Here is a 21,293-nt window from a genome sequence, read left to right as displayed (position 1 = left end):
ATGAACCTCTCCCAACACAGAGCAGAGAACAGGAAGCACAGGTGAAAATGTCTCAACCAAGAGCTGCACAAGACAAGACTGAAGACAGGACTGCACTGGTACATCTGTAAACCTTTAATAAACAGTTCACACGTTAAACGATGGCATGATACAGATGTGAAGTATTACTCATTATATATCATAAGAAACCGAGGCGTACACAAAAATACAAACCTGAGATATTCTTATTTTGCACAGTATAAGAAAGTGATGCACAGCGAGATCAACCACCCTGAGTATGACATTGCACTGATTGTTCGTTTATCATTAAAAGGATTTTTGCATTTATAAAAACATTCAAGCATTTAAAAAAAGGATTTAGGATTGGATAACCACTGATATAGTGCATTGATTCTTCATTTTATAAAATCATAAAGTTACTCTCAGTGTTCAAGGCACAAATGGCTGCAGGTATAAAACAAACAAACAAAAACAATACTGCGTTCTACTGTGATCCAAAGTTAATCATCCAACACACCCTGAGATGTGTGAAAATTTGATTGGCAGTTTGACAATTGGCATTTTATCAAGTGGAAAGAAAAAAGAAAAAAAGCACATGTTGGCAGGACGCAATTCTGAACTTCAAGCAACAGTTAAAATAAAAATCATCATTTCACAGATTGTACCTTTGACCCTCATCAGTCAGCGGTCTGAAAGCATCAGACAGAAAGTGTCTCCCTCCGTGTCATTCATTCACACACACAAACACACACACACCTCACGGCTCGAAGAGAACGGGCTGCATGTTGATGAAGGTGAAGTTGTAGTACTGCGGCAGGCCCTGGTGGCTGATGCTGCTGAATTCATCCCAGACGAACGGCTGGAGTCCATCCTCCGTCGTTGGCCCGTTCACCGCCTCCGCGCGGAAGTCCCCAGCCATGAGGAAATCTGTTACCTGGACGAAGGGCATCACGGGAAGCAGAGAAAATCTCAGCTGAGCCAAAAAGCATTTTTTGCAGACAACTAAGTGACCTCTGACTGTAATGTAAGATCGGCGTGGTGACAGGACACTACCTTAGTGTCGTAGCAACCTGATGGTGAAGGCCTCTTTGCCCTCAGGTCGCCCCGGCAGCAGATGGACTTGCAGGGGTCACCTTTGGAGTATGGATCCTTCTTGTAGTCTGAAAACAAGCGCACAAAAATGAAAAAAAGATAAAGAAAGAGAGAGACATTGGAAATGTTTTACTCTTACTCTTTTGTACTACTTAATTGGTAAGAGCATCAGCCCAAACAATCCAGTATCTGTCAGGCTCTTATATAAACTAATAAAATCAGACAGAGCCACACACCATTAGACCTCATGATGTGCTTCAAGGAGTCCAGGTCCTTGACATTAGCCTGGTCACGGCGGAAGATTTTGGCTCTGGGACAGAGATCATAAGAGAATGCCTCTCCATACTCCTCCCACATTTGTTCATAACCACTCAGCGAGTAGATCTTCTGGTGGAAGGGAACGTTGTAGGAGGGCCAGTACCCTGAAGTAAACACGGGCGGAGGGAAAGATAAATTCTACAAACTTCCAAATGAAACAAACACTGTAGAAAACAGAAAAGTGGATCTGTTGTTACCTCTGCGCAGCGCCTGTGTCTGGTCAGAGTACTCCACCAGCCCGGGGATCTGCTCCACCACAGTCAGAGCGCCGTCATCGACACTGTGGCCCAGCTTCACTTTGCTCCTGTCCAACACCATGTACTGGTTGTTGTATGTACCTACAAGAGTTGAGGTTGGGCGATGGTAAATGAAGAATGAGTGAGAGTGGTACAGAAACAAAAAAGTTTACCACTGAAAAGCCTCTGATCAGATCTCCATCATGAGTTTAACATCACTGTGCTGCTTACAGTGAAATGTAAGTAAATTATAAAAAAATTGTTTTGTATTTTAAACAGCCGTTCATAAAAGAAGTTTCATCGACAAAAATGAAACCAGACACGATGCTTATGGTGATGAATTGCTGATCTCAAGGTTCATGATTCTCACATCTTGACAGCTGGCTTGAGGACTCAGAAGGGTCACATCTCAGGCTTCAAGTTTAAAAGAACATTCCACTGATTAAGCATTGCACTCGTGAAACATTTAATGTAACAAAACAGAACAAACAAAATCGATACAGCAGAAGCAGAGTCACCGTGGTTTTATTTCAAGCATGCTAGTCGCACCTGACGTAGCCTCGAGTGGCATGAGAGCAGGCTGCAGAGGTGTGATAAGCTCCACACCCACGGATTTTTTTCTTATTTCAAAATGTGTAGCCAGCCAACATAACTGTTGCTGACTCAAGTTTATTGACCTTTGTATTTATGTTAAACATGTACGTCATTGCTGTCTTGTAAAATAATTTGTAACATAATAACAGAAGAATTGGTATGCTTAGTGCTATACAAATATATAATCACTCACCAGAATTGTACTTGGAGAAGGTTTTGGCCCACTCTTCTCCAGTATGTGCCAAACTGTGAGCCAGCCTGACCCTCTGCCACGCCAGCAGGCTGCTGGGGGTGATTGTGCTAAAAAGGGAGGAGTTGAAGACATTGTTGGTGGTCTGGGTCATCATCAGATCGCTGCCCAAGAGGTAGAAGTCATCCAGAGACACCAGGAAACCTGAAGAGAAAGATAAGCTGAGGCCATTTCTGACTATCATCACAAACAAGCCCTGTCCCAACATTTGTGGGAGTTGTTGCTGATAACAGGAGAACGTGTGTGTTTGTCAGAAAGAAGTGTGTGTGCTGGTGGAGGGTGTGCGAGATTAGGAATATCAATATATGTGTCCAAGAGAGAATCAGTGTTTAAAACAACAGTTTAATTTAAGATTTTTAATGCCAACGATCATTTAGAGAGTGTATAACAACTGGTCATAAGCTGTCATGGTGTGGTCCTGCTGGAAAGGCTCTTGCCGTTTTGAGAATTCCTCACTGTGTTGAACTTTTGCTTCTGCTGAATAACTGTGATTGCAAACGAAAGGAGAACTCCTACATACCAGGGTAGCTGCTGAAGGACAGTTTCCCAGTGGCCGCATGGGGCTCAGCGATGTGGAAATCCCAGTGTTTGTAGATCCGCATTGTGGCGGCGTATGTGTACCAGCTGGAGTGGGCAAACAGGAGGTTCTCAAAGCCGGGCAGCATCTGAGGGAGAGGACGGCAAACAATAAAGTTAGATTTAACAGTCTATCTGGCATGCCTGTGTCAGCACAAATGACTGGAATTTGTGTCAGTGAAAATTCGATTAAAAGAAGCACTTATTTAGACACAGCAACTCAGCTCATGCTTCATGCAATGACCCAATTTAGGGTCACATGTAATGAGGCAAAACGTCATCTTTAAGCTCTTTCACCCTACGGTCCTTTTGGTGATTCCCAAGGTTTCCAAAGACACACAAATATCAGACTTGGCAGGGATATGTGACCATAAAATTACAGAAAAGACATTGAATTTGGGTTTTATGTAATGACCATGATGAAAGTAAATTTGGCAGTACTCAATAATATAGCAAATACTGTATGTTTGATATAATTTTAAAGCCAATCAAGGGGAAAAAAGAATAGTATTGACTTTATTAAACACACAGTAGCCCCATTCACATTGCCCTTCAGTGCGGGAATCATGCGACGATTCTCTGCATCGCTGTCTGTGCGACAGTTTCACTGCGGCTCTATCGCTGCACCGAGTCTCTGTGTGAGAAGGGCTAATGAAACACAGCACAAACTGCACTCCTCATAGATATAACATTCCCTAAGGGTACAATATTTCTGCTGTTAGTGTGTAAATATATTGTCATGTTGGGTAAGACAGAGGGATCTCCTGAAAATATGTATCACACTAAGGGCTTTACACAATATTTTCATGAGAATGCAAAAACAGAACTTTAAAAATAGGACTGGAAAGCTTTATCTTCTTTATATGCAGGATGAAGAACAATATTCTCGGATTGAGTTAATGCACCAGCACATTATTTTTCACAGGAATAATTCTCTTTTATAATAATGTCTTCCGTGTTGCTGTGTGCATTTCTTATGTCGAGTATGTAACAGGCCTTACAACCTGACTGGAACATGTTTTGACCTCTGACCTTGATGAGTGCAGAGCAGTGCCCCATCCCTGGAAGTTTGAAGTTTCTGAGCGGAGGGTTGGAGGAGGGGACCAAAGCTGGGATCAGATCCAGCAGGTCTCCCACTGCATTCAGGAACTGGACGTCAAACAGGGACAGCGGCTATGGGAAGGACACCAGATAAACACCTGCAGGTCAGCGGATGGAAATGAAGAGGAGTGTTGCTTCCACAGTGAGACAGCCACCAATCCAAACAGAAACCTCTTACGAAACAACGGATGAGTTTAGGAGATTGTTCACCTTAAAATCAAATACATATTTTTCCTCTTATATGTAGTGTGAGGTGATTTGGTGTGTGTTGCAAAGTTTGGGAGCTGTCAGCTGCAGAGATATCTCCTTCCTCTCAAATCTAATGGAACTAGATGGCACCCCGCTTGTGGTGCTCAAAGTGCAAAAAAAAAAGAAAAGAAAAAAATTGAAAAACTAAACAGCAATGTCTCTTTTGTGAAATCAGATCCTATTACGCAAGATAATCCACAGACCTTGTTGTGAGCAGTTTCATGTGGGAACCACTCTCTTTCCAAACAACCACGCAGAAGGAAGTGTGCATCTACTCATGGACAAGAGGCTAGCTAACTGAGCTAACTTATGTAACAGCTCAGCTGAGGAGGACGCCAACAGTGTTTACATCCCCGCTGTTAACAGCACGAGCCTCTCGTCTATGAGCAGATGCATGTGTCCTTCAGCATGTTGATTTGGTCGACGATTGTAGTTCGGTAAAAGACAAAATAGTTCTTACATGAAGAAGCTCACAACAAGGTCTGAGGATTATCTTGAGTAACTGGGTCATGATTTCTGGGAAGAGACAGGGCTGTTGAGATTTTCAAATGTATTTTTTTGGCTTTTGGAGCACCACAAGCCGAGTGCCATCTTGCCAATATATTTGAGAGAAGGCAGACATCACTCAGCAACTCACACCAAAACAATGTAGATGGACAAATAACAAAATGATGTGGCTGCTTCTTATCTACGAGGCATTTAAAGGCCTACGTTCTCATTTCCCGTTAAAGTTTAGAGTGTGAAGTTGTGATCTATGATCACAAGCTTGGTTCGCATTGGAAGTTCCTCATTTTAAATATCACCTTTGCAGAGTAGTATTTAAAGCAGTGCACCAGTCAGATGAAGTAAACATCATAAAGATCCTAAAGTAAAGAATGTGTAGATTTTCTTGTATCTTTACATATGTACATATTTCTGAATGTATATGCTGATTTTGAACAATTGCAATTGTTTCTTCTGTATCTTCCCCACTGATTTATAAGTTTGTTTTTGTCATTGTGGGATATGTTTCTCTACTGTTGTGTTTTGGTGCAACCAAAGGTCTTCCTTGCATGTAAAAGAGAGTCGCTGCCCTCACTGGCCAGTATAAACACAAGTCAAAATGCTAAGATATGGCCAATCATACCTTTTTCCCTTGTTTCTTGGCCCAGTCTGCAACTCCTGCTTGCAGCCCGTCCAGCTGAGCCACGATGAAGCCTGCGTGTTTCCACAGAGGATCAGAGCTCTTGTTCATTTTCACCTGCTCTCTGGTCCACGAGTCCTGCTTCCTGCATGTGCAAGAGTGACATTTGATGCTCACTGTAAAACACTGGGCTCGTGATCAAAAGCTCCGCAGTAATGTGACCAGCAGATACATGTTGATAAAAGGACATAAACTGAGAAATCCTGCATGGAAAGAAATATGATCCCATTGGGCAACTCAAAACCTTTAAAACATTGCATCAAAAGATCTAACATTACCAAACTAAAATCTTGACTCCACCAAACAATAATCATGTCTATATTCTCCTCTTTCTACTGAATTCTGCAATATAACTACGGTCAGGAGTGAACTGCATTAAGCCAAATGCCAGTACAGAGAGATCCTAAATCTCTGGCCACACCCAGCCCTAAACTGGGTGTAGCCTTAGCTAAACTGAAAAACTCTGAGAAGAGGATATGAAAGATGATGACTGTGATGTGTGTCTCAGCTTGGGTACTTGTAGGTGGCGGGGGTGCTGCTGCTGTGGTTTATTCATTTTTACAAGGAAAAGAGAACAGACTCACGCCATGAAACTCTTCACCGGGCCGAGGATCTTTGGGTCGCGGATCAGCTGTGGAAACATGTTGGTATAGTGGTCCATCATCTGCCTGCGGAGGGAGAGCATGTATGACTACTGAATACATGTAATCAAAACAACAGGAATTCTGTACTTAGATTCTTTAAACAAAGTGTTTGATCATGTCTGGTTTGCTATCTATCATCCTACAGTCTGAGGGAGGCTGGTGGGTGTCAATCATTTTTCAGAAGGTGTCAAAGGTCAAAGCTGATTCATGTTTCTGTTCTACAAGGACCAACCAATCACCAATTTGATTTCTCGTATTTGTTTTGATTATCAGATGTTTGAGTGGCAGGAATAGACCTCCTTGTGAAAAGATAAGGATACTTCAGGAGCAGTGACATTCATGACACTTACTGGGCAGTGAGGAAGCCTTCCAGGTAGCCGGCAAGGAAGAAAGTGACCTCGTCAGTTTCAGGGGTCTGTCCATACCCGGCACGGATCTCTAGGATGCTCCAGCCTGTGCTGAACAGGGTATTATTCAGATACCCGTATGCATCCCCCTCTGTCTCCAGCACCCCCTCCTTCAGCAGGACGGTCTTGTGTTGGGCGTCCCAGTACACCGTGGCTGCTGTCATCTCTGAGAAGACATCAGATGCCAATGAAGTAAGCAAGAGGGCATGAAACAAACTAAAAGGCTACACAGGATCTCCTGCATCACATTCATGCAGACAGTTATGTTTGGGCAATTCTCATAAGTGCAGTAAATCTAACCCACAAGGAATACTGATATTGCTGGCATATTGGTGCATTCATCACATGCATTGTATTTTTTATTGCTTGAGACAGATGACATTTACTGTCAGTCACAAGACCCGAAAATCTCATATCCTACCTCTGTACGTCTGTAATACTTCGCTCTTTTCTTTTATTAACGTACATGTTTCTATACTGGCTTATGTTAAAATGACTTTAAAGACAGAAAATTAAAGTTAAAACTAAAACAATCCAGTAGCAGCAGAAGCATGAGCACTCGTGAGTTTGGGGATTTTCCTAAAGGTAAGCAGAATATAGTCAACTCAAGCTGTCGTTTCCGACACACGTTAAATCACAACAGCGGACACAGAGCAACAGCAGCACGCATGCACTCAGTCAAATCCCTAAACGTAAAGCCATTCTATCTTTATACAACCAGTCGTGATTTCACATGAGGTCGATCTACTTACTGTCAGAGGAGGCGATGGCCGTCGCCGTAATAAACAAAAGAAAGACGTACAGCCTCTTTACAAAAAGCATGGCTGCGTTTGTGCAGATATAAAGCTAATGCAACAGCAGAAAGAGAGACGGATCTGCTGAAGAAGTTCAGGCGAAGAGGAAATCAGTTGTCTCTGGGCGGTGGGAAAGTCCGAAGGAGCCTTATTAGTGTACACGGAGCGGAGCGTTTCCTGATTGGCTGCGAGTCGGGGAAGAAAGGGACAACACGAAGCACATGCGCCTTAGGTGTGAAAACAGAGTCGTACATGACTTGGCATAATTTAAGCATACATGATCCAGTCGTCTTTGGTTTTGGAGTTTATAAATGGGAACAAAAGCGTTCACCCCAGATGGGACTCGAACCCACAATCCCTGGCTTAGGAGGCCAGTGCCTTATCCATTAGGCCACTGGGGCTATGCGGCACATTCTTATCATCAGGAAACTATTTATTAATGAACATAAATTCAGTAGTAGTAGTGTGTTGATAATAGTTACGCAACTGTACGTTCATCATTTTATATGTATTATCATTATTTGCTGCATTTTTTCAGTGCATCAACATGACTAATATCACAAGTTTTTGCTCATTTAAGTGAAAAGAAAAGCACGTTTTCAAATTTAACGTTGAAAACGTGTCAAACCATCCTAAAACATGCAAAAGCCAAATACTTTAGTTATTATGATTTTATTTATGTCAAAAGGCAATATAGCCAGTATAATAGTCATTAAAATAGACCTAATAATTTCAGCCAGTATGCCTTAGGTGTCTATTAACTTATGTGTGTAAGACAAAATAACTCATTATACTCATATAACTCATGATTCACTACAATACAGTCATAAAAAGAAAACAATACATGAGTAAACTGTTTTTAATTCAGATCATTGCTGACTGCAGAACAGTGTGCTCTGATGTGATACTGCCCCCAAGTGTCTGTTATGAAAATCCACTAAATCATCTTACACCCCTGCAGCCAAGAAAGACACACACACACACACACACACATATAATTATTTTCACTATAATATAGAAGTAATCTTTCTCATTACAACTTGTAAATATATTTTGACATAAACAATAAATAAAGTAGGAATGACGAGAGTTTTTACACCCTTTCCATTTTTACATACTTATGTACATGTAGTGTTTGTATTTTTCAATCAGTTTCCACAGTGTTACAGCTCTGTCAGGCTGTATGCAGCTTCCTCCTCACACACAGAAACACTACCTGAGTGCAGGACACTGCTGGAATGAAAACACACACTGTTGACAGGGAGTTAGCAACATGGGCGAGTGTTACAAGAAAATAACTTTAACTTGAATCGTGGGGGAAAAAAAGACTTTGGTTGTGGAGATTTTGTGTGGCGAATGCAAGCTCTCCCTTGTGTAACAACTAAAAATGTAATTAGAAGAAGTAAAAACAGTGGACATAGCCAAATGTAGCAACAGAAGCACGTCAGTGTCTGTTATTATCTTCAACAACACCTTCACATTTTTACATATTTATCCATTTGCCAGTAGTTTAAGTGACACAGTGAATCCTAGCAAAGAAAGTTTGTAGCAAAGAAAATAACAAATAAAAATGTAAATATTAAAGTATAAGTCTTACAATCCAAAATATGCACACTGACACACAGCCCGGACATATTACACTTCATTAAGAGCAAAGAAGGCACACCTCATATGAATATAAACCCTAATCTGCTGCATTACAGCCCCTCCATTACATTCAGAACAAAATAAAGTTGCTTTCTGTTTGTGTGGTCTCTCTCACAGTCATAGGCAAAGACCTTATGTGTGGAGAACGCTCACATTGAGATTCTTTATGGTAAAATAATCACAAAGCTGTTGATTTTAGAGTATTACAGGAAGAAAACACCACCAAAACACCAACGCACAGCATCATAGCAGCAATTTCAGTAGTTTATCACCGTTCTGACAGTAGTGTCATCCATTTAATCTGCTATATATACCACTGCAAAGAGCCCTGCTTGGTGAGCACACTGACATTTGCAAGTGAAGAATGTTTATGTTGGAGGGATGGATGGGCTCCACAAGAACACACACACACACACACACACACACACACACACACACACACACACACACACACACACACACACACACACACACACACAAACACACACTCATTCATCATCGATCAGTTTCTCAGCGCCGTTCTCTGCTTGTCTGCCCGCGCTGCTGCCTCCTTCCTCTCCTCCTCCTCCTTCCTCGTCCTCCTCCTCCTCATCTCCGGTGTAGGAGGACAGCGACTGGCTGCTGTAGTTGATCATGGTGCGGGAGAGGTCCACTTCGATGGGGAACACATCTGCCTCCTTCAGGACGGCGTAGCACTCATCATAGTAATGCGACATGCCCGAGACGAAGCGCTGCAGCTGGAACACGATGTCCTGGACTGTAGGTGGAGAGGACAGGAGGGAAATCAATTTACTTTTGTATCCGTTTTTTGCTTTACATTTCTCTGTATCTTTGCATTGCTTGTTTGTGCATTTTTTCTGACTAATCTAATTCTAAAAAATTCTGCTTCTCAAGCTGGTCGCCAATATGAAACTATCACACTAATATTATCTTGGCCAAAACTGGCTCAGAATAATATTATCTTGATAATAATTGCATAAAGTTAAAATGTAGCACGGTTTAAAATATACGTTACATGAAAGAAAATCAAAGCATGTCTTTAAATTTGAAACATCCTCAGTTAAAACAGTGGATACTGTTCACCTCTCTCTTTTGTCTGTCACATCTAGGGATACAATGATTATAGATGTTGATGGTGCGATTATAGTCTGAGAAAAAAAATCCCAGTTTCATGACTAAAATGCATACTTTTTTTTTTTTTTTTTTTACAACACTACAGTTGTATAAATCATGAGCATCTTCACTTCGAGTCTTCTTTGTATTTTGTCTCCACAACATTTCTTTGTTGGTTGTTGCTGCGTTTTAAAAACAGAAATAATACAGTACAAAGTTCAGCTTCAGTAAAAATGAAAGAAATAAACGGAGAGCATCTCTCCTGCAGCTGTTATGCCCTTGAGGGGTATACATGCCGTTTTGGGAAGTTATAAATGGTGTGATACTCCTTTTCCTGCTTTGTTGCCGCTGGTTTACATGGCCCTGAACATCCAGCTCTCAACTCAGCTACTTCAAAAAACAATGTAACATCACGTCCCTTTTTCTGAGTATGAGAACAGAAACAGAAAAGTCTTTGCAGCTGAGTTTCTACGATTGCAAAACCACAACATTTCAAACCATGGTTACTAGTAAAATTGGTTATTTGCTGCATCCCTACTCATGTGTAGCGTGTACACAGTACCAGTCCTTTATCTCTCACATCCTGCTTTAGATATCAGATGTGTTTCGACCTGTGACAAAATTTACATCCCGACATGGCTGAGTGGTCGGAGTGACAGACATAGCTCCATTTGTGGGCGACAGAGAGAAACTGATCAGAGGTGTAATGACCGTGTTGTTTGCACCTGAGTGAGTTGTAAAAAGACAACAACAACAACAGACCGTGTTTCTGATCCAACAGCTCTATCTTCTCCAGAACGTCCTTCCTCATTTTGGCGAAGCGGGCTCGTGCCTCCTGGCGACACCGCAGCACCAATCGGTACTCATAGTTCCCAGTGCTGACTCGATACAGGGGCTCTCCCATGGCCTGTAGGAACAAGCACATTATTCACGGCTTCAGATGATACGAGGAAAAGAACCGTATAAGAGATGTAAAAAAAACAAAACCTGTAAATCTTGTTAACTCAAATGACAACTTACAATGCTGCTGTATTCTTCATCATCCATTTCCTTCACCTTCAGACAGTACGACTGAAAGACACAAAGAATTCACTTTGTTTCTCTGTTGACTGACTTCTTGAACAGATTTACAAGTGATGGCACTGCACTGTACATCACACTTCTTTAACTAAAAGACACACGGTGCTGCTGACTCACCAGATATTCAAACTTCACATCCAGGTACTTGCGGATGGTGAGCTTTGTGTCCGGTATGGCCTTGTGAAGGTATGTGTTCAGATCGTGGAGCATCTGCACAACAACATGTTACTGGTTAGTATAAGAGAGCAGAGCTGGATCGACTCTAGACGTCTTTGTGAACAAACAAAGATGTGCTTTGTGCTTCTATTGATGATGCTTGATCAAATTTAACCGAGCCACAAATACAAGGCAAAAATAAGCTCATCGAGTTTACAACTTTTTCAAGTCTGCTACAAGAACATTTAAATAAAAACATTTCTCTCTTTAAAAGGGGCCCCGTGGAGTTTTTCTCAAGCAGCATGTCGAGTGTGTTTCCTTTCTGATAAAACATCTGTAAAAAGTTTCTTAAATCATCATCTTCTTCACTGTGTTTGCTGGCATGTTGATGTTTTGGTAGTGCGGTACCGCCACCAAGCGTCAAACTGTGAAACTGCATGGCTTATGCCTTTGTACGGCACAATCAAAATGGGAACCGACTTGTAAATACATTAAACCGTAGCGCTGCTTATGGTCAAAAGCTCCACAGTGTAACTTCAAGAGTCCTGTGTGTTCTCGAGTGCTTCACAGACAACCTACGAGTCTTTTACTCACGGGTTTGATGGTCTTTAGCAGCTGAATACCGTATTTCTCAATGTTGCGGTGAGCATCAGCAAACTTCACAAAAGCCTCGCTGGCTGCAGCCTGGGGCTCCCGTACCCCGATGACAGAAAAAACATCCCCGAACGCTGGAAGGGTAGAATTTCAAACACCAATCAGATGTATTAGACACTGAAGCTGAGATAAACTGAGATCCATGACTGAGACTATCTATCTTGTTTTCTATCTTTATTTTCTTTGCCTGTAAATGTCAAAGGTTAAAGAGTGCACCAAACAAATGAATCATACTTTATAATTTCTGACTTTGATTAGTCACTCACCTCTGTGAGTCTGAGAGAGCTCAAAGAAAGCTCGGAGCAGCCTCTTTGTGTGCTCCATCAGTCCTACAAGCAAACAGAGGAATAATGAGACACTGGATTGAACAAACGGCAACAGGTGAATCTCCACACCATCTGTCTGATGAAAACATCAGATTAAAAGTTAGCTCAGTTCAGTGATTACACAAAACACGGTCGAGGGTCAACACTTAAGTTTACTGAAGACCAGTTTTTTACTCTTTACCTTTGTAGAGCTCTGCTGTTTTCTCCAGCTCTTCCAGTCTTTTGACCAGTCCATCTGTAAAGTAAAGTAAAAGTAAAATCAGTCCACACAAGTAGCGCTTTATATCTACATGTAGCAATCAATTAATGAAATCAGAATGCTCATAATAATGATAATAATAATAATAACAATGATCTTACCGTTGCATAGAATAGCTCTGCTGAGTCCAAGAGCGTCTGCAGTGCCTGAGCTCATGTTCTCTACCAGGCGGTGTTTGACTTTCTTCAGCACTGAAACACAAAAACAAGTGTTTAATGCACAGTACAGCATTGGATAAAAGTTACTGTGATAATGGAAGAATGCAATACTGAACACGCTACTATAAATAACCAATGACTCAGGATTAATAGTGAGCATGTATCTAGCGGAAAAGATACCTATATCCAGAGACTTCCCCTGTTTCGGATCAGCCTGCAGTTTGTTGTAGTGGATTGTTGCTTCTCCCTGAAAGAAAAAAAGAAACAGACATACATGAAAAAAAAAAGATGAGAAAATGAAATTGGATTTACTTAAAAGACAATTTTGTGAAAAAAGTCTGTCTTCCATTTATTGAATTCGTTAAACAGTAAAATGATTGTTTAAAGGCGTGTTAGCCTATTTCACATGTGGTAAAATCAACAAAGTGCAAACTTTTCCCGCTTCATGGTGCCGAGGGTGAACCTCACATGCAGTATTTGCACTGAATGCACAGCAACACAATCTAATCCTTATAATCTCACACCGAAGCCTGTCTTTAATCCATCATACAGGAAGTCATGGAATTTTTGGTGTGAACAATGGATGCCAAAAACAACACAGCCACTCCGCATCGGTGACGTGATGCCACATGCTATGGGCTATTGTCCTGGACTCTTCAGCGGAGCTTGGCAGAACCCTCTTCTCCACAGTCTGATGTTGGGTTTGCACACATAACTACTAAACTGTTGGACTATTCACTGCTGAGTCTGCAGCCACAACCGGACACAAAAATGTGAGTCATGTTTTGATTGTTTTGCATCCTTCTATTCATGTGCTTGATTATCAGCACTTTTAGTTTTTTAAATTAATTAAAAGATTGGTAGAGGTGGTGAGTTTAGTTTAGTTTGTGACTCACCAGCCACAACAGAATATAACCTAGCTCTGGCAGGTGACAGGATCTAATTTTCTATCTTAGTCATCACATACATAAAGCAGCTTTTGTTTTTCTGGGGGATTTTCTTCCTACTAAAATTGAGGGTCTACGGACAGAGGATGTCATAGCAGGTCGTAAAGGCCACTGAGGTGATCTGATCATGATTTTGAGACATACAGTATAAATGAAACCGACTTGACGACTTTGTTGAATTGGTCTAAATCCAGACTGTGTGTATCGACTGAGCGTGGAAGTGGTAAATAATAAGCCATCAGAGCATAGCATGTGTTGTTCAGGACTAAGTGACTGTGGACTGTAATTTCATTCCCAGCATCTGTGTACCTGGACAGCCTGAATCATCTTGGCCACCTCCACTTTAGTTTTTCCCTTCACTGGTTTCCCATTCACGCCTGTGATTTCATCGCCTGCTGCCAGTGTCCCTTCCAGAGCTGCTGGGGTGTTATCAAAGACCTGCGGGACAACAGTAACCACATTAAAAAGGTACCACCGACACAAACTAGACATTTCCCCTCTGACTTGATCAAACGGAGCTCTACCGCCATTTTATCAGCATTAACTGGAACTCTACACATGTTCTTACGTTACATAAATACGTCTTCAATCAAGTGTTCTGTACCTACCTGGACAATGTAGAGACAAGGACAGTACTGTGCCCCACCACCAATGCTGATCCCAATAAGATTATTAGCATCTTTCTTCAGACACACAGTACCAGGTACTGTTGGTATCCCCCTGTTGAGGAGAAAACATGTTACTTTAGTTGACCCAGTTTTTAATCTACTTTAAGGAGCACAGCATTACAGTACAAAGCTCTTGAATTTTTCAAATAATTAGTTAAATAATGACAGTACTGAGTGTAAAGTACTGTTAAAGACACCGAGACACATAATTGAATGGGGCAGATCATAAAAAAGACAACATGAGTGTAACTCACAGTTTATCCTCCTCCAGTTCATAGTCCATGTCTGTGAACATTGTAGGAGTGTCTCTCCTGTCCCTGTAAAACCTGTGATCACAACAAAACCCATCACGTTAAATATTCTGTGACTGTACCTGAGGACTGACTGAACAAGACAGAAAGATCAAGACAGCTTTCTGTCAATCTCAGCAGCTTTCTCATTCTGGGCTCCCAGTGAAATAAAGTTTGTGCAAAATTGAAGCACATCATTCTGTCTGTGTCGATTTGAAGTGTGCTCAAACTAAAGCAGAGCTGAGTCTCGTCGCAGCTTCTCTCGCCTGATCCTACTGATTCACAGCTCTGCAGTCAGTGACAAGACGCTAGCTGCTGCTGCAGATGGACAAACAGCTGGTAACTTACAGTGCATGCTAACTGCTCAATGTAAGCCAGCTAAATAGGTAGAACTGAGTGTAACAATTAATCTAAATACGTCGACTTTGCGGAAGACACAACTACTCTGTATTTTCGTAGTGACGGATGCCAACAGCCAGAAAACTGCTCGCTTACGCTGGCTGATAAGCTAATGGCTAACGTTACTGTAGGATGTTGGCAGGTGGAAATGGCAAATGTCGCTTGTTAAGAAACGTAAATACACCGTGTACAACTTACCGTTTTTTAAGAATATGCACCAGTCTCTCATACAAATGTCCTTACTGTGTATATCAAGCGAAATATCTTTTTTAAAAATCGCTTCCTTTAGTAGCAATTATCTTAATTTCTAGATCCAGTGACAGCTCCTCTGTTTACTTTCTTGTGTCACTTCCGGCAACATAGCGGAAGTTGCTGAGAAAGACCCTTTTCAATTGTTTTCTTGTGGTCACAGTTAAAAACCAACCAAACCAACTCCACATTATTTCATGGGGAAACTACAGATATACAGACAGTTTGTATTGATGTTCACTTTGTTAAAAACAAACATAAAGCCCCTGCGATGACGTCCAAAGAAGCGTTCAGCGTTTTTAAAATAATTGTTTTTACTGCCCTCTTGCGGCGACAGTCGGGACCTGCAGCACAGCGAACTCGTCAGACTACCGTCAATATAGTCAAACCATCACTTCCGGTAGGTGCTTTCAAATTACAGGAACCAAATTAATCTGTTGATGCCGCTTGACGAATTTCATGTGTTGCAGTTCCTCACCGTGACCACTGGAGGGCAGCTTACACTTTTAAATTCATTTAAGGATTTTTTTAAATGTCTTTGGCACAGGGCTTTCTGATGATAAAGTGTTCATGAGTACAGATGATCAATACGATTATATATTATATATATTATATTATTTTCACTGTGACGACCAGAAATCAATTAAAATAATAGCTTATTCGTACTCTTAATTACGCTTGACAATTTTATTTACTGTATTTTGAAATACTGGAAGTATTATAACTCAATCATGCCCGCGCTGATTTTAACATGAGGAATTTAATATGTTGCTCTCCTCCAATGTGAGTTTATCGCAAGTCTTATAATAATCCTACTCAAAGTCACAACACGATGCCAAGTTGCGTGGCCAGGCGTTTTCACGAGCTGTACCAAAGACACAGCTGTATATCAAAACACTTGTTAATACCGTCGGTAAAAATAATTCTTAATACTCTCTGACGTGCGGAAGTAAGGGAGGAAGCTGTATGTATCAAGCAACCTCCCGCAGCAAGCGTCTTTACGCACAGCCGCGCTGGCTTTTACGCACCAGTGACTGTTGTCATCACAACTGAATGAGTGCAGTGAGCACAGAGGAACTTTGAGTCGCTCCTCTCCCCATACAAAATCCTGAAAATAAAAATGAATTACACCAGCTTTCATTGGTGGCAATGTCATAAACCAGCAGACCATGTCTGAACTGGATAAGTTGGCGTTTTGGGGACACTGCTGGAGGAGATGAAAAAGGGCTACTATCAAATAGGGTTACGCTAATTTTATATGATTTTTTCCCTCATTGTCAAAAATCGCGCTACACCAGTATACACAGTCCAAATTCAAGCGCAAGTCCGCAACTGACACATGAAAAACGGTACAGTATCCAGGGAATCTATCACGAAGCCCCCCTAAAATAACAATGTTTGAAACAAGTCTCATTAACCATCAACCTATATTTCGTCTCAATACAGTGAGAATCCTGCTGATCAGTGTGACCGACGGCCAGTCAGACATCACCCGCATCACGGGGGTCACAGGATCACTGTATCACCTTAGACAGGGACCATGACGCAGACATAGCTCCGGCTAATATCAAAACAAAGTCCATCACTGACAGTAAATGGTTTAAGTCACTGGAGACGCACAGAGGGGTTAAGTTTTGGATGACACGCGCTCTCGGTGCGCCATCAGTAGATCTGGTTTTACGCACAGCTGGTCCGGTGTCGTGTTACAAACTGTAAACGCAGCTCTCAGTGTGTTATAATGTAATCATGCAGAATAAAGGAGAAACTGTACAGGGTAGTGAAAAATAATGCGCGCTTTACTACAGACTAAGTCATAACTAATAACATCCACACGTGTTATTGTGATGAGGAAGTATAACCCTGATACGGAAACAGGTTTGATCCTTATAATTCGTGGCCACATGAAAGCCTGTTATTGATGTATGACCATTAATCGAAAATCTTCCGACAACTAACCGTTTAATTTAACATAGATTAATTATTTCATCACCTCTAACATTAAAAGTAGGTTAAAAATGTAAACATAAAAAGGCCATTTCTTTACAATGATATTGTTGCAAATGATAAATTAGGTCCTACAAAAACGCAATAGAAGGCTCCTCACTGAAAACCACATGATACAACCTGACACACAATGAATGATAATCTTTAAATGATTTATTTTTGATGATCAAACGCCACAGTGTTCTTTTATCCATCACTTTAATAGATTGGTTGAATACCACCGGCACAGAATATTCTCCTAGGTTGTGTTTCTGCTCCAGTGACGTCAGTACTGTCTTGCAGACCCTTCTCAGTGTACCCGTCACTCTCAGTGGGAGAGTAGTTGGTTCACTTCACAGTGCCACCATCAGAGCTGTTACTCACAACCTGTTCTGTGATCAAGGAGGCAATCAGTCTTTTGTCAAACGAGTTGAACAGCAGTGATTAAACAGAGCGGTCCATCTGCATTGAAGAGGCTACTTGATTGTGACTATGATGAGTGGGCCACACTGTAACTGATAAAAGTCCTTTCACTGAGTGTTTTGTTCTTAACCTTATAATTTAGGTGAAACTCCACAGCCACACTTAAGTTTTGTCTCCCTGGACAGAGGACTGTTCCTGTGTGTCAACACCATCTTCTTTGTATCTTCCATCAGCTCCAGGACTGTTCACCGACACCAGCTTCCAACATGAACATGGTAAGTTACTCTGCTTTGTTTCTGCTTTTATTTCACTGCACACAAACCGATGACAGATTTGTTGAATAAAAATACCTGACAGATATTAATAATTGGTTGTTACCAAATCTGTTCAACTCTGAGCAACAGAAACCTTTAATTCCCAGATGAAAATGTTTGCTCATCTGTGTTTCTCAGCAACTTGAATTGAAGAATGTGAATCTGAGAGCTGGAGATCAGCTGAAAGTAAAGGGGATGATTCAACATGATGCTGAGAGGTGAGATAACCAAACACATTGTATTTAATTCATATGAGCCTCTTAACTGAATCAAAAGATATCTTTGCAGGTGTTTTCTGGTTAATTGCTGCAGTGAAAAATGTAAAGTTTAGACCTTCACTTTCATAAAAAGCCTGGTGATCATAGTATGCCTAACACTGAACCTGTGTTGTTCTAAGATCTGCAAACATCTCAACATTAAGACTTCTGTATCACTGTGTAATGTTGGAACCTCCCAGATTCCAGATCGACCTCGGCTGTGACGCAGACGACCTGGCGCTGCACTTTAACCCTCGTTTCCATGACGATGCTGATGGATCTGTTCTCGTGTGCAACTCAAAGACTGATGGTTGTTGGGGTGAAGAGAAGCGAGAAATACATAACCCCCTACAGAGGGGCACCGATGTCAAGGTGAGGGGATTTTACTGAAGGAAGTCAAGATGTGTTCAGTTCACCCAAATCACAAGGAGCATATTGGCTCCTTACCCTCAGTGATATTCAGCCATGAAGGGAGTTTAGGTTTTGTTTGGAGAGGTTTTAAGATATCTGTGTCAGATATTTTCTACTAAAAATAAAAACATTTTCTCAAAGTACCTTCTCTATTTTAGATTGTGTTGAAGCTGGCTGGAGACATGTTTGAAGTGGAGCTTCCTGACGGACAGGAAGTCCAGTTTCCCAACCGTGATAGCATGGATGTCATCAGCTACATCAAAATTGCCGGGGACTTCAAACTGACTTCCTTCAAGATCTGCTGAGAGACAGAACTGCTCTTATACGTGTATCATTTGTTTATCAGTTTGATTAAAGATAAGACATTTGGAATTAGTCAGGTATTGTGAGAAACATTATTCATTTAGAGATGTAGATCTTCAGTGCATTGGGAATGTATCTTTATTTAAAAGTCTCATGTTGTGCACAAGAATATAAAATGTTAAAATTCAACTGATCTGGTTTTGTTGTGTTTGAAGGGTTGAAGCCTAATCCTGGCTTTGAAAAACTGTTTCCCACAAACGGTAACACTGACTTCACACACAATATCAGTCTACTTATGACAGAGTAGCAGTCTGACAAAGCAAACTGCATATTAAAAGCTTACTGAGATTGGAATCTATTAAACTAATAGTGACTGTCTGAGACTTTACTGCTGCCTTCATTCATCGTGATCTGGGACTCAAAAATACACACACAGTCAGAGAAGATGGCTGTAATGGTTTTGCACACGACGGATAAATGTCACAGAAAAAAGAAATGATTGGAGACATAAGTGACACATGGTGACAACGTAGATCGATTTAGAGAACAAGCTGCTGCAGCAAAAGGAGGAGCAGAAGAACTGGTCAGAATAATTTAGTTCATTTAGATACTGTATACAGTATATTGATGGTTCAGAGAAACATCAGAGATGTGGGTATGATGCCTGTGTATCATCAGTGCATTTAGAATGAAGAAAATGAAAACTGATATTCTCATTTTATCTTTAAGTGGAAAACTGAACGAAAAACAAAACCAGTCGGGCAAACTAATAAACAACAGACCAGCAACTCCTTTCTTCTGTGAGGTAAATTACTGTTTGGTCAAAGGAGTCTGGTGGCTTAGAAAGGCTCCAGTTTCCTGTCAGAAACAGCAAGATGCTGAAAATATTCTAAATATAGTGTACACGTCTTTGGTTGGGCCTTTTTTTAGGTGTATTAAATATGTTTTGCTGCAGCCCTGTCCACAGCAGTACATTGCTTAGCTTCTACACCCGTACCACTGTTGTTTCTCCAAACTGGGTGCATGCTGACCACCATCTACTGTAGGTAATACACTGACTATGGATAAGTACCTCATACAACCCCACTTGAATAATGATGCCTTTAAAATTGTCCCATGAAACCCTGACAGTACGCCTGAAAGAATTAGAGCTGAGGCTGAGAGTAGTACGCAATCGAAACAGGAAATAACATTGAACTTTCAGCAGGGACTGTCCAATCACAAACAAGAAGTGCTGTCCCACCTTTATCATTATATCAACTGTCATGTTTTCCAAAATGTTGTTTTTTTTAGAACTGTTGTGTTTAAAATAGTTAGTTCTGCATTTATTTTTATGCAGAGGGGAAGAATGTGTGTGTTTGTGTTAAACATGTTTATCTGAAGCAGAATTCTTGAAGTTTTCAATGTTATAAATGTCCAAATGTTTTAATCTGAGCGCTGCTGGTTTGACTGGACAGTCAAACAAATGAAGAAGAAGAGGAAGAACCTCTCTTTCTACCAGACAGTCACAAACCAGCATCACTATTTTACCATGATTCACCGCTGCTTCTTACCACATCCTGTTGGACAACCAGCCAGCACTTACACACCTCAAGACTCAAGAGACTCAAGGAAGTTATATATTAACCAAGAGTGAGTGTTTTTACTGGAAAGATTAAAAAATGTTGTTCAATCCGTTTGAATGTAAAAGCAGAACTGATGATGATGCACTTTGTTCAGACAATAAATCTCAAAACTGATAACTTGTTCCCCTTATTATTACACTGTATTATTTTTAGAGAGATTTCAGCATGCTTCATCTGACGGAATAAGAATAACTAGATTTATATAAAAGAGGACGAGGTATAAACAAATATGATATTTTCTATAGAATCTTAAGATCCATGAATATTAATACTAACAAAAATAAGACATTTTATGAAATACTAAAGAAGTGAGCGGTGGCTCTGCTGCCTGGTAATGATTACAGTCATTACCATTATATACAAAGAGTTTTGGCTACACAGACAGCCTATAGGCTATGGCTGCAGCTTTACGTCTCAATTAGTCAAAACCTTTACTGTCATTTACTGAAATATTCCAGAGTTGTAACCAACTACATTTTCATCAAGCACCATACTTAAGTAGAAATTGGAGGAACTTGTACTTTTTTGTTTTCATTTTATCCAACTTTAGAGCCTTTTTTTGCTCCACTGCACATATTGTACCAATT

General features: G+C 40.9%; 3 protein-coding genes across 5 annotated transcripts; 1 reads left to right on the top strand and 2 right to left on the bottom strand.

Annotated features, from left to right (window-relative positions):
• Window positions 1–99: 99 nt before the first annotated feature.
• plbd1a (phospholipase B domain containing 1a) lies at window positions 100–7,601 on the bottom strand. Its single transcript, XM_084371667.1, has 11 exons — window positions 7,403–7,601; window positions 6,594–6,816; window positions 6,184–6,267; window positions 5,543–5,684; window positions 4,099–4,239; window positions 3,011–3,155; window positions 2,434–2,634; window positions 1,608–1,748; window positions 1,329–1,514; window positions 1,054–1,160; window positions 100–934 (listed from the first exon to the last, which is right to left on the bottom strand). The coding sequence occupies exons 1-11, from the start codon at window positions 7,470–7,472 to the stop codon at window positions 758–760; spliced, it is 1,617 nt and encodes a 538-aa protein (XP_084227793.1). The 5' UTR covers window positions 7,473–7,601; the 3' UTR covers window positions 100–757.
• Window positions 7,602–8,287: 686 nt separating this feature from the next.
• Window positions 8,288–15,516, bottom strand: pick1 (protein interacting with prkca 1). Its single transcript, XM_084372504.1, has 13 exons — window positions 15,340–15,516; window positions 14,707–14,778; window positions 14,393–14,504; window positions 14,094–14,222; window positions 13,018–13,084; window positions 12,781–12,870; window positions 12,602–12,655; window positions 12,361–12,423; window positions 12,035–12,168; window positions 11,402–11,494; window positions 11,225–11,275; window positions 10,967–11,111; window positions 8,288–9,848 (listed from the first exon to the last, which is right to left on the bottom strand). Exons 2-13 carry the CDS (start codon window positions 14,745–14,747, stop codon window positions 9,580–9,582), a joined length of 1,248 nt encoding a protein of 415 aa, XP_084228630.1. The 5' UTR covers window positions 14,748–14,778; window positions 15,340–15,516; the 3' UTR covers window positions 8,288–9,579.
• LOC311268715 (galectin-1-like) lies at window positions 14,174–19,400 on the top strand. Of its 3 annotated transcripts, none has more exons than XM_084372507.1 (5): window positions 14,174–14,252; window positions 18,030–18,071; window positions 18,249–18,328; window positions 18,568–18,739; window positions 18,937–19,400. In XM_084372507.1, exons 2-5 carry the CDS (start codon window positions 18,063–18,065, stop codon window positions 19,081–19,083), a joined length of 408 nt encoding a protein of 135 aa, XP_084228633.1. In that variant the 5' UTR covers window positions 14,174–14,252; window positions 18,030–18,062; the 3' UTR covers window positions 19,084–19,400. The 3 variants fall into 3 exon arrangements, with proteins under 3 accessions (XP_084228633.1, XP_084228632.1, XP_084228631.1); XM_084372506.1 differs by lacking the exon at window positions 14,174–14,252 and adding an exon at window positions 15,004–15,081 and having other exon boundaries at window positions 17,939–18,071; XM_084372505.1 differs by lacking the exon at window positions 14,174–14,252 and adding an exon at window positions 15,017–15,081.
• The last annotated feature ends 1,893 nt before the right edge of the window (window positions 19,401–21,293 follow it).

This window comes from Pagrus pagrus (genome assembly GCF_965226575.1).
Source record: "Pagrus pagrus genome assembly, chromosome: 13".
In the NCBI taxonomy this organism is placed as follows: Eukaryota; Metazoa; Chordata; class Actinopteri; order Spariformes; family Sparidae; genus Pagrus; species Pagrus pagrus.
This window is presented reverse-complemented; position numbering and strand designations above follow the sequence as displayed.

What these genes read in the sequence shown, in the direction of transcription:
- plbd1a (XM_084371667.1), bottom strand. Translation starts at nt 7,472, where the DNA reads ATGCTTTTTGTAAAGAGGCTGTACGTCTTTCTTTTGTTTATTACGGCG. An exon ending in GAAGGCTTCCTCACTGCCCA is followed by an intron (nt 6,268 to 6,593) that starts GTAAGTGTCATG and finishes CTCCCTCCGCAG; the next exon opens with GCAGATGATGGACCACTATA. An exon ending in ACTGCTCTGCACTCATCAAG is followed by an intron (nt 3,156 to 4,098) that starts GTCAGAGGTCAA and finishes CCTCTCCCTCAG; the next exon opens with ATGCTGCCCGGCTTTGAGAA.
- pick1 (XM_084372504.1), bottom strand. Translation starts at nt 14,747, where the DNA reads ATGTTCACAGACATGGACTATGAACTGGAGGAGGATAAACT. An exon ending in AGATGATTCAGGCTGTCCAG is followed by an intron (nt 13,085 to 14,093) that starts GTACACAGATGC and finishes TTTTTCTTTCAG; the next exon opens with GGAGAAGCAACAATCCACTA. An exon ending in GCTGTTGGATCAGAAACACG is followed by an intron (nt 9,849 to 10,966) that starts GTCTGTTGTTGT and finishes CTCCACCTACAG; the next exon opens with TCCAGGACATCGTGTTCCAG.
- LOC311268715 (XM_084372505.1), top strand. An exon ending in CAGCTTCCAACATGAACATG is followed by an intron (nt 18,072 to 18,248) that starts GTAAGTTACTCT and finishes TGTGTTTCTCAG; the next exon opens with CAACTTGAATTGAAGAATGT. An exon ending in ATTCAACATGATGCTGAGAG is followed by an intron (nt 18,329 to 18,567) that starts GTGAGATAACCA and finishes GGAACCTCCCAG; the next exon opens with ATTCCAGATCGACCTCGGCT.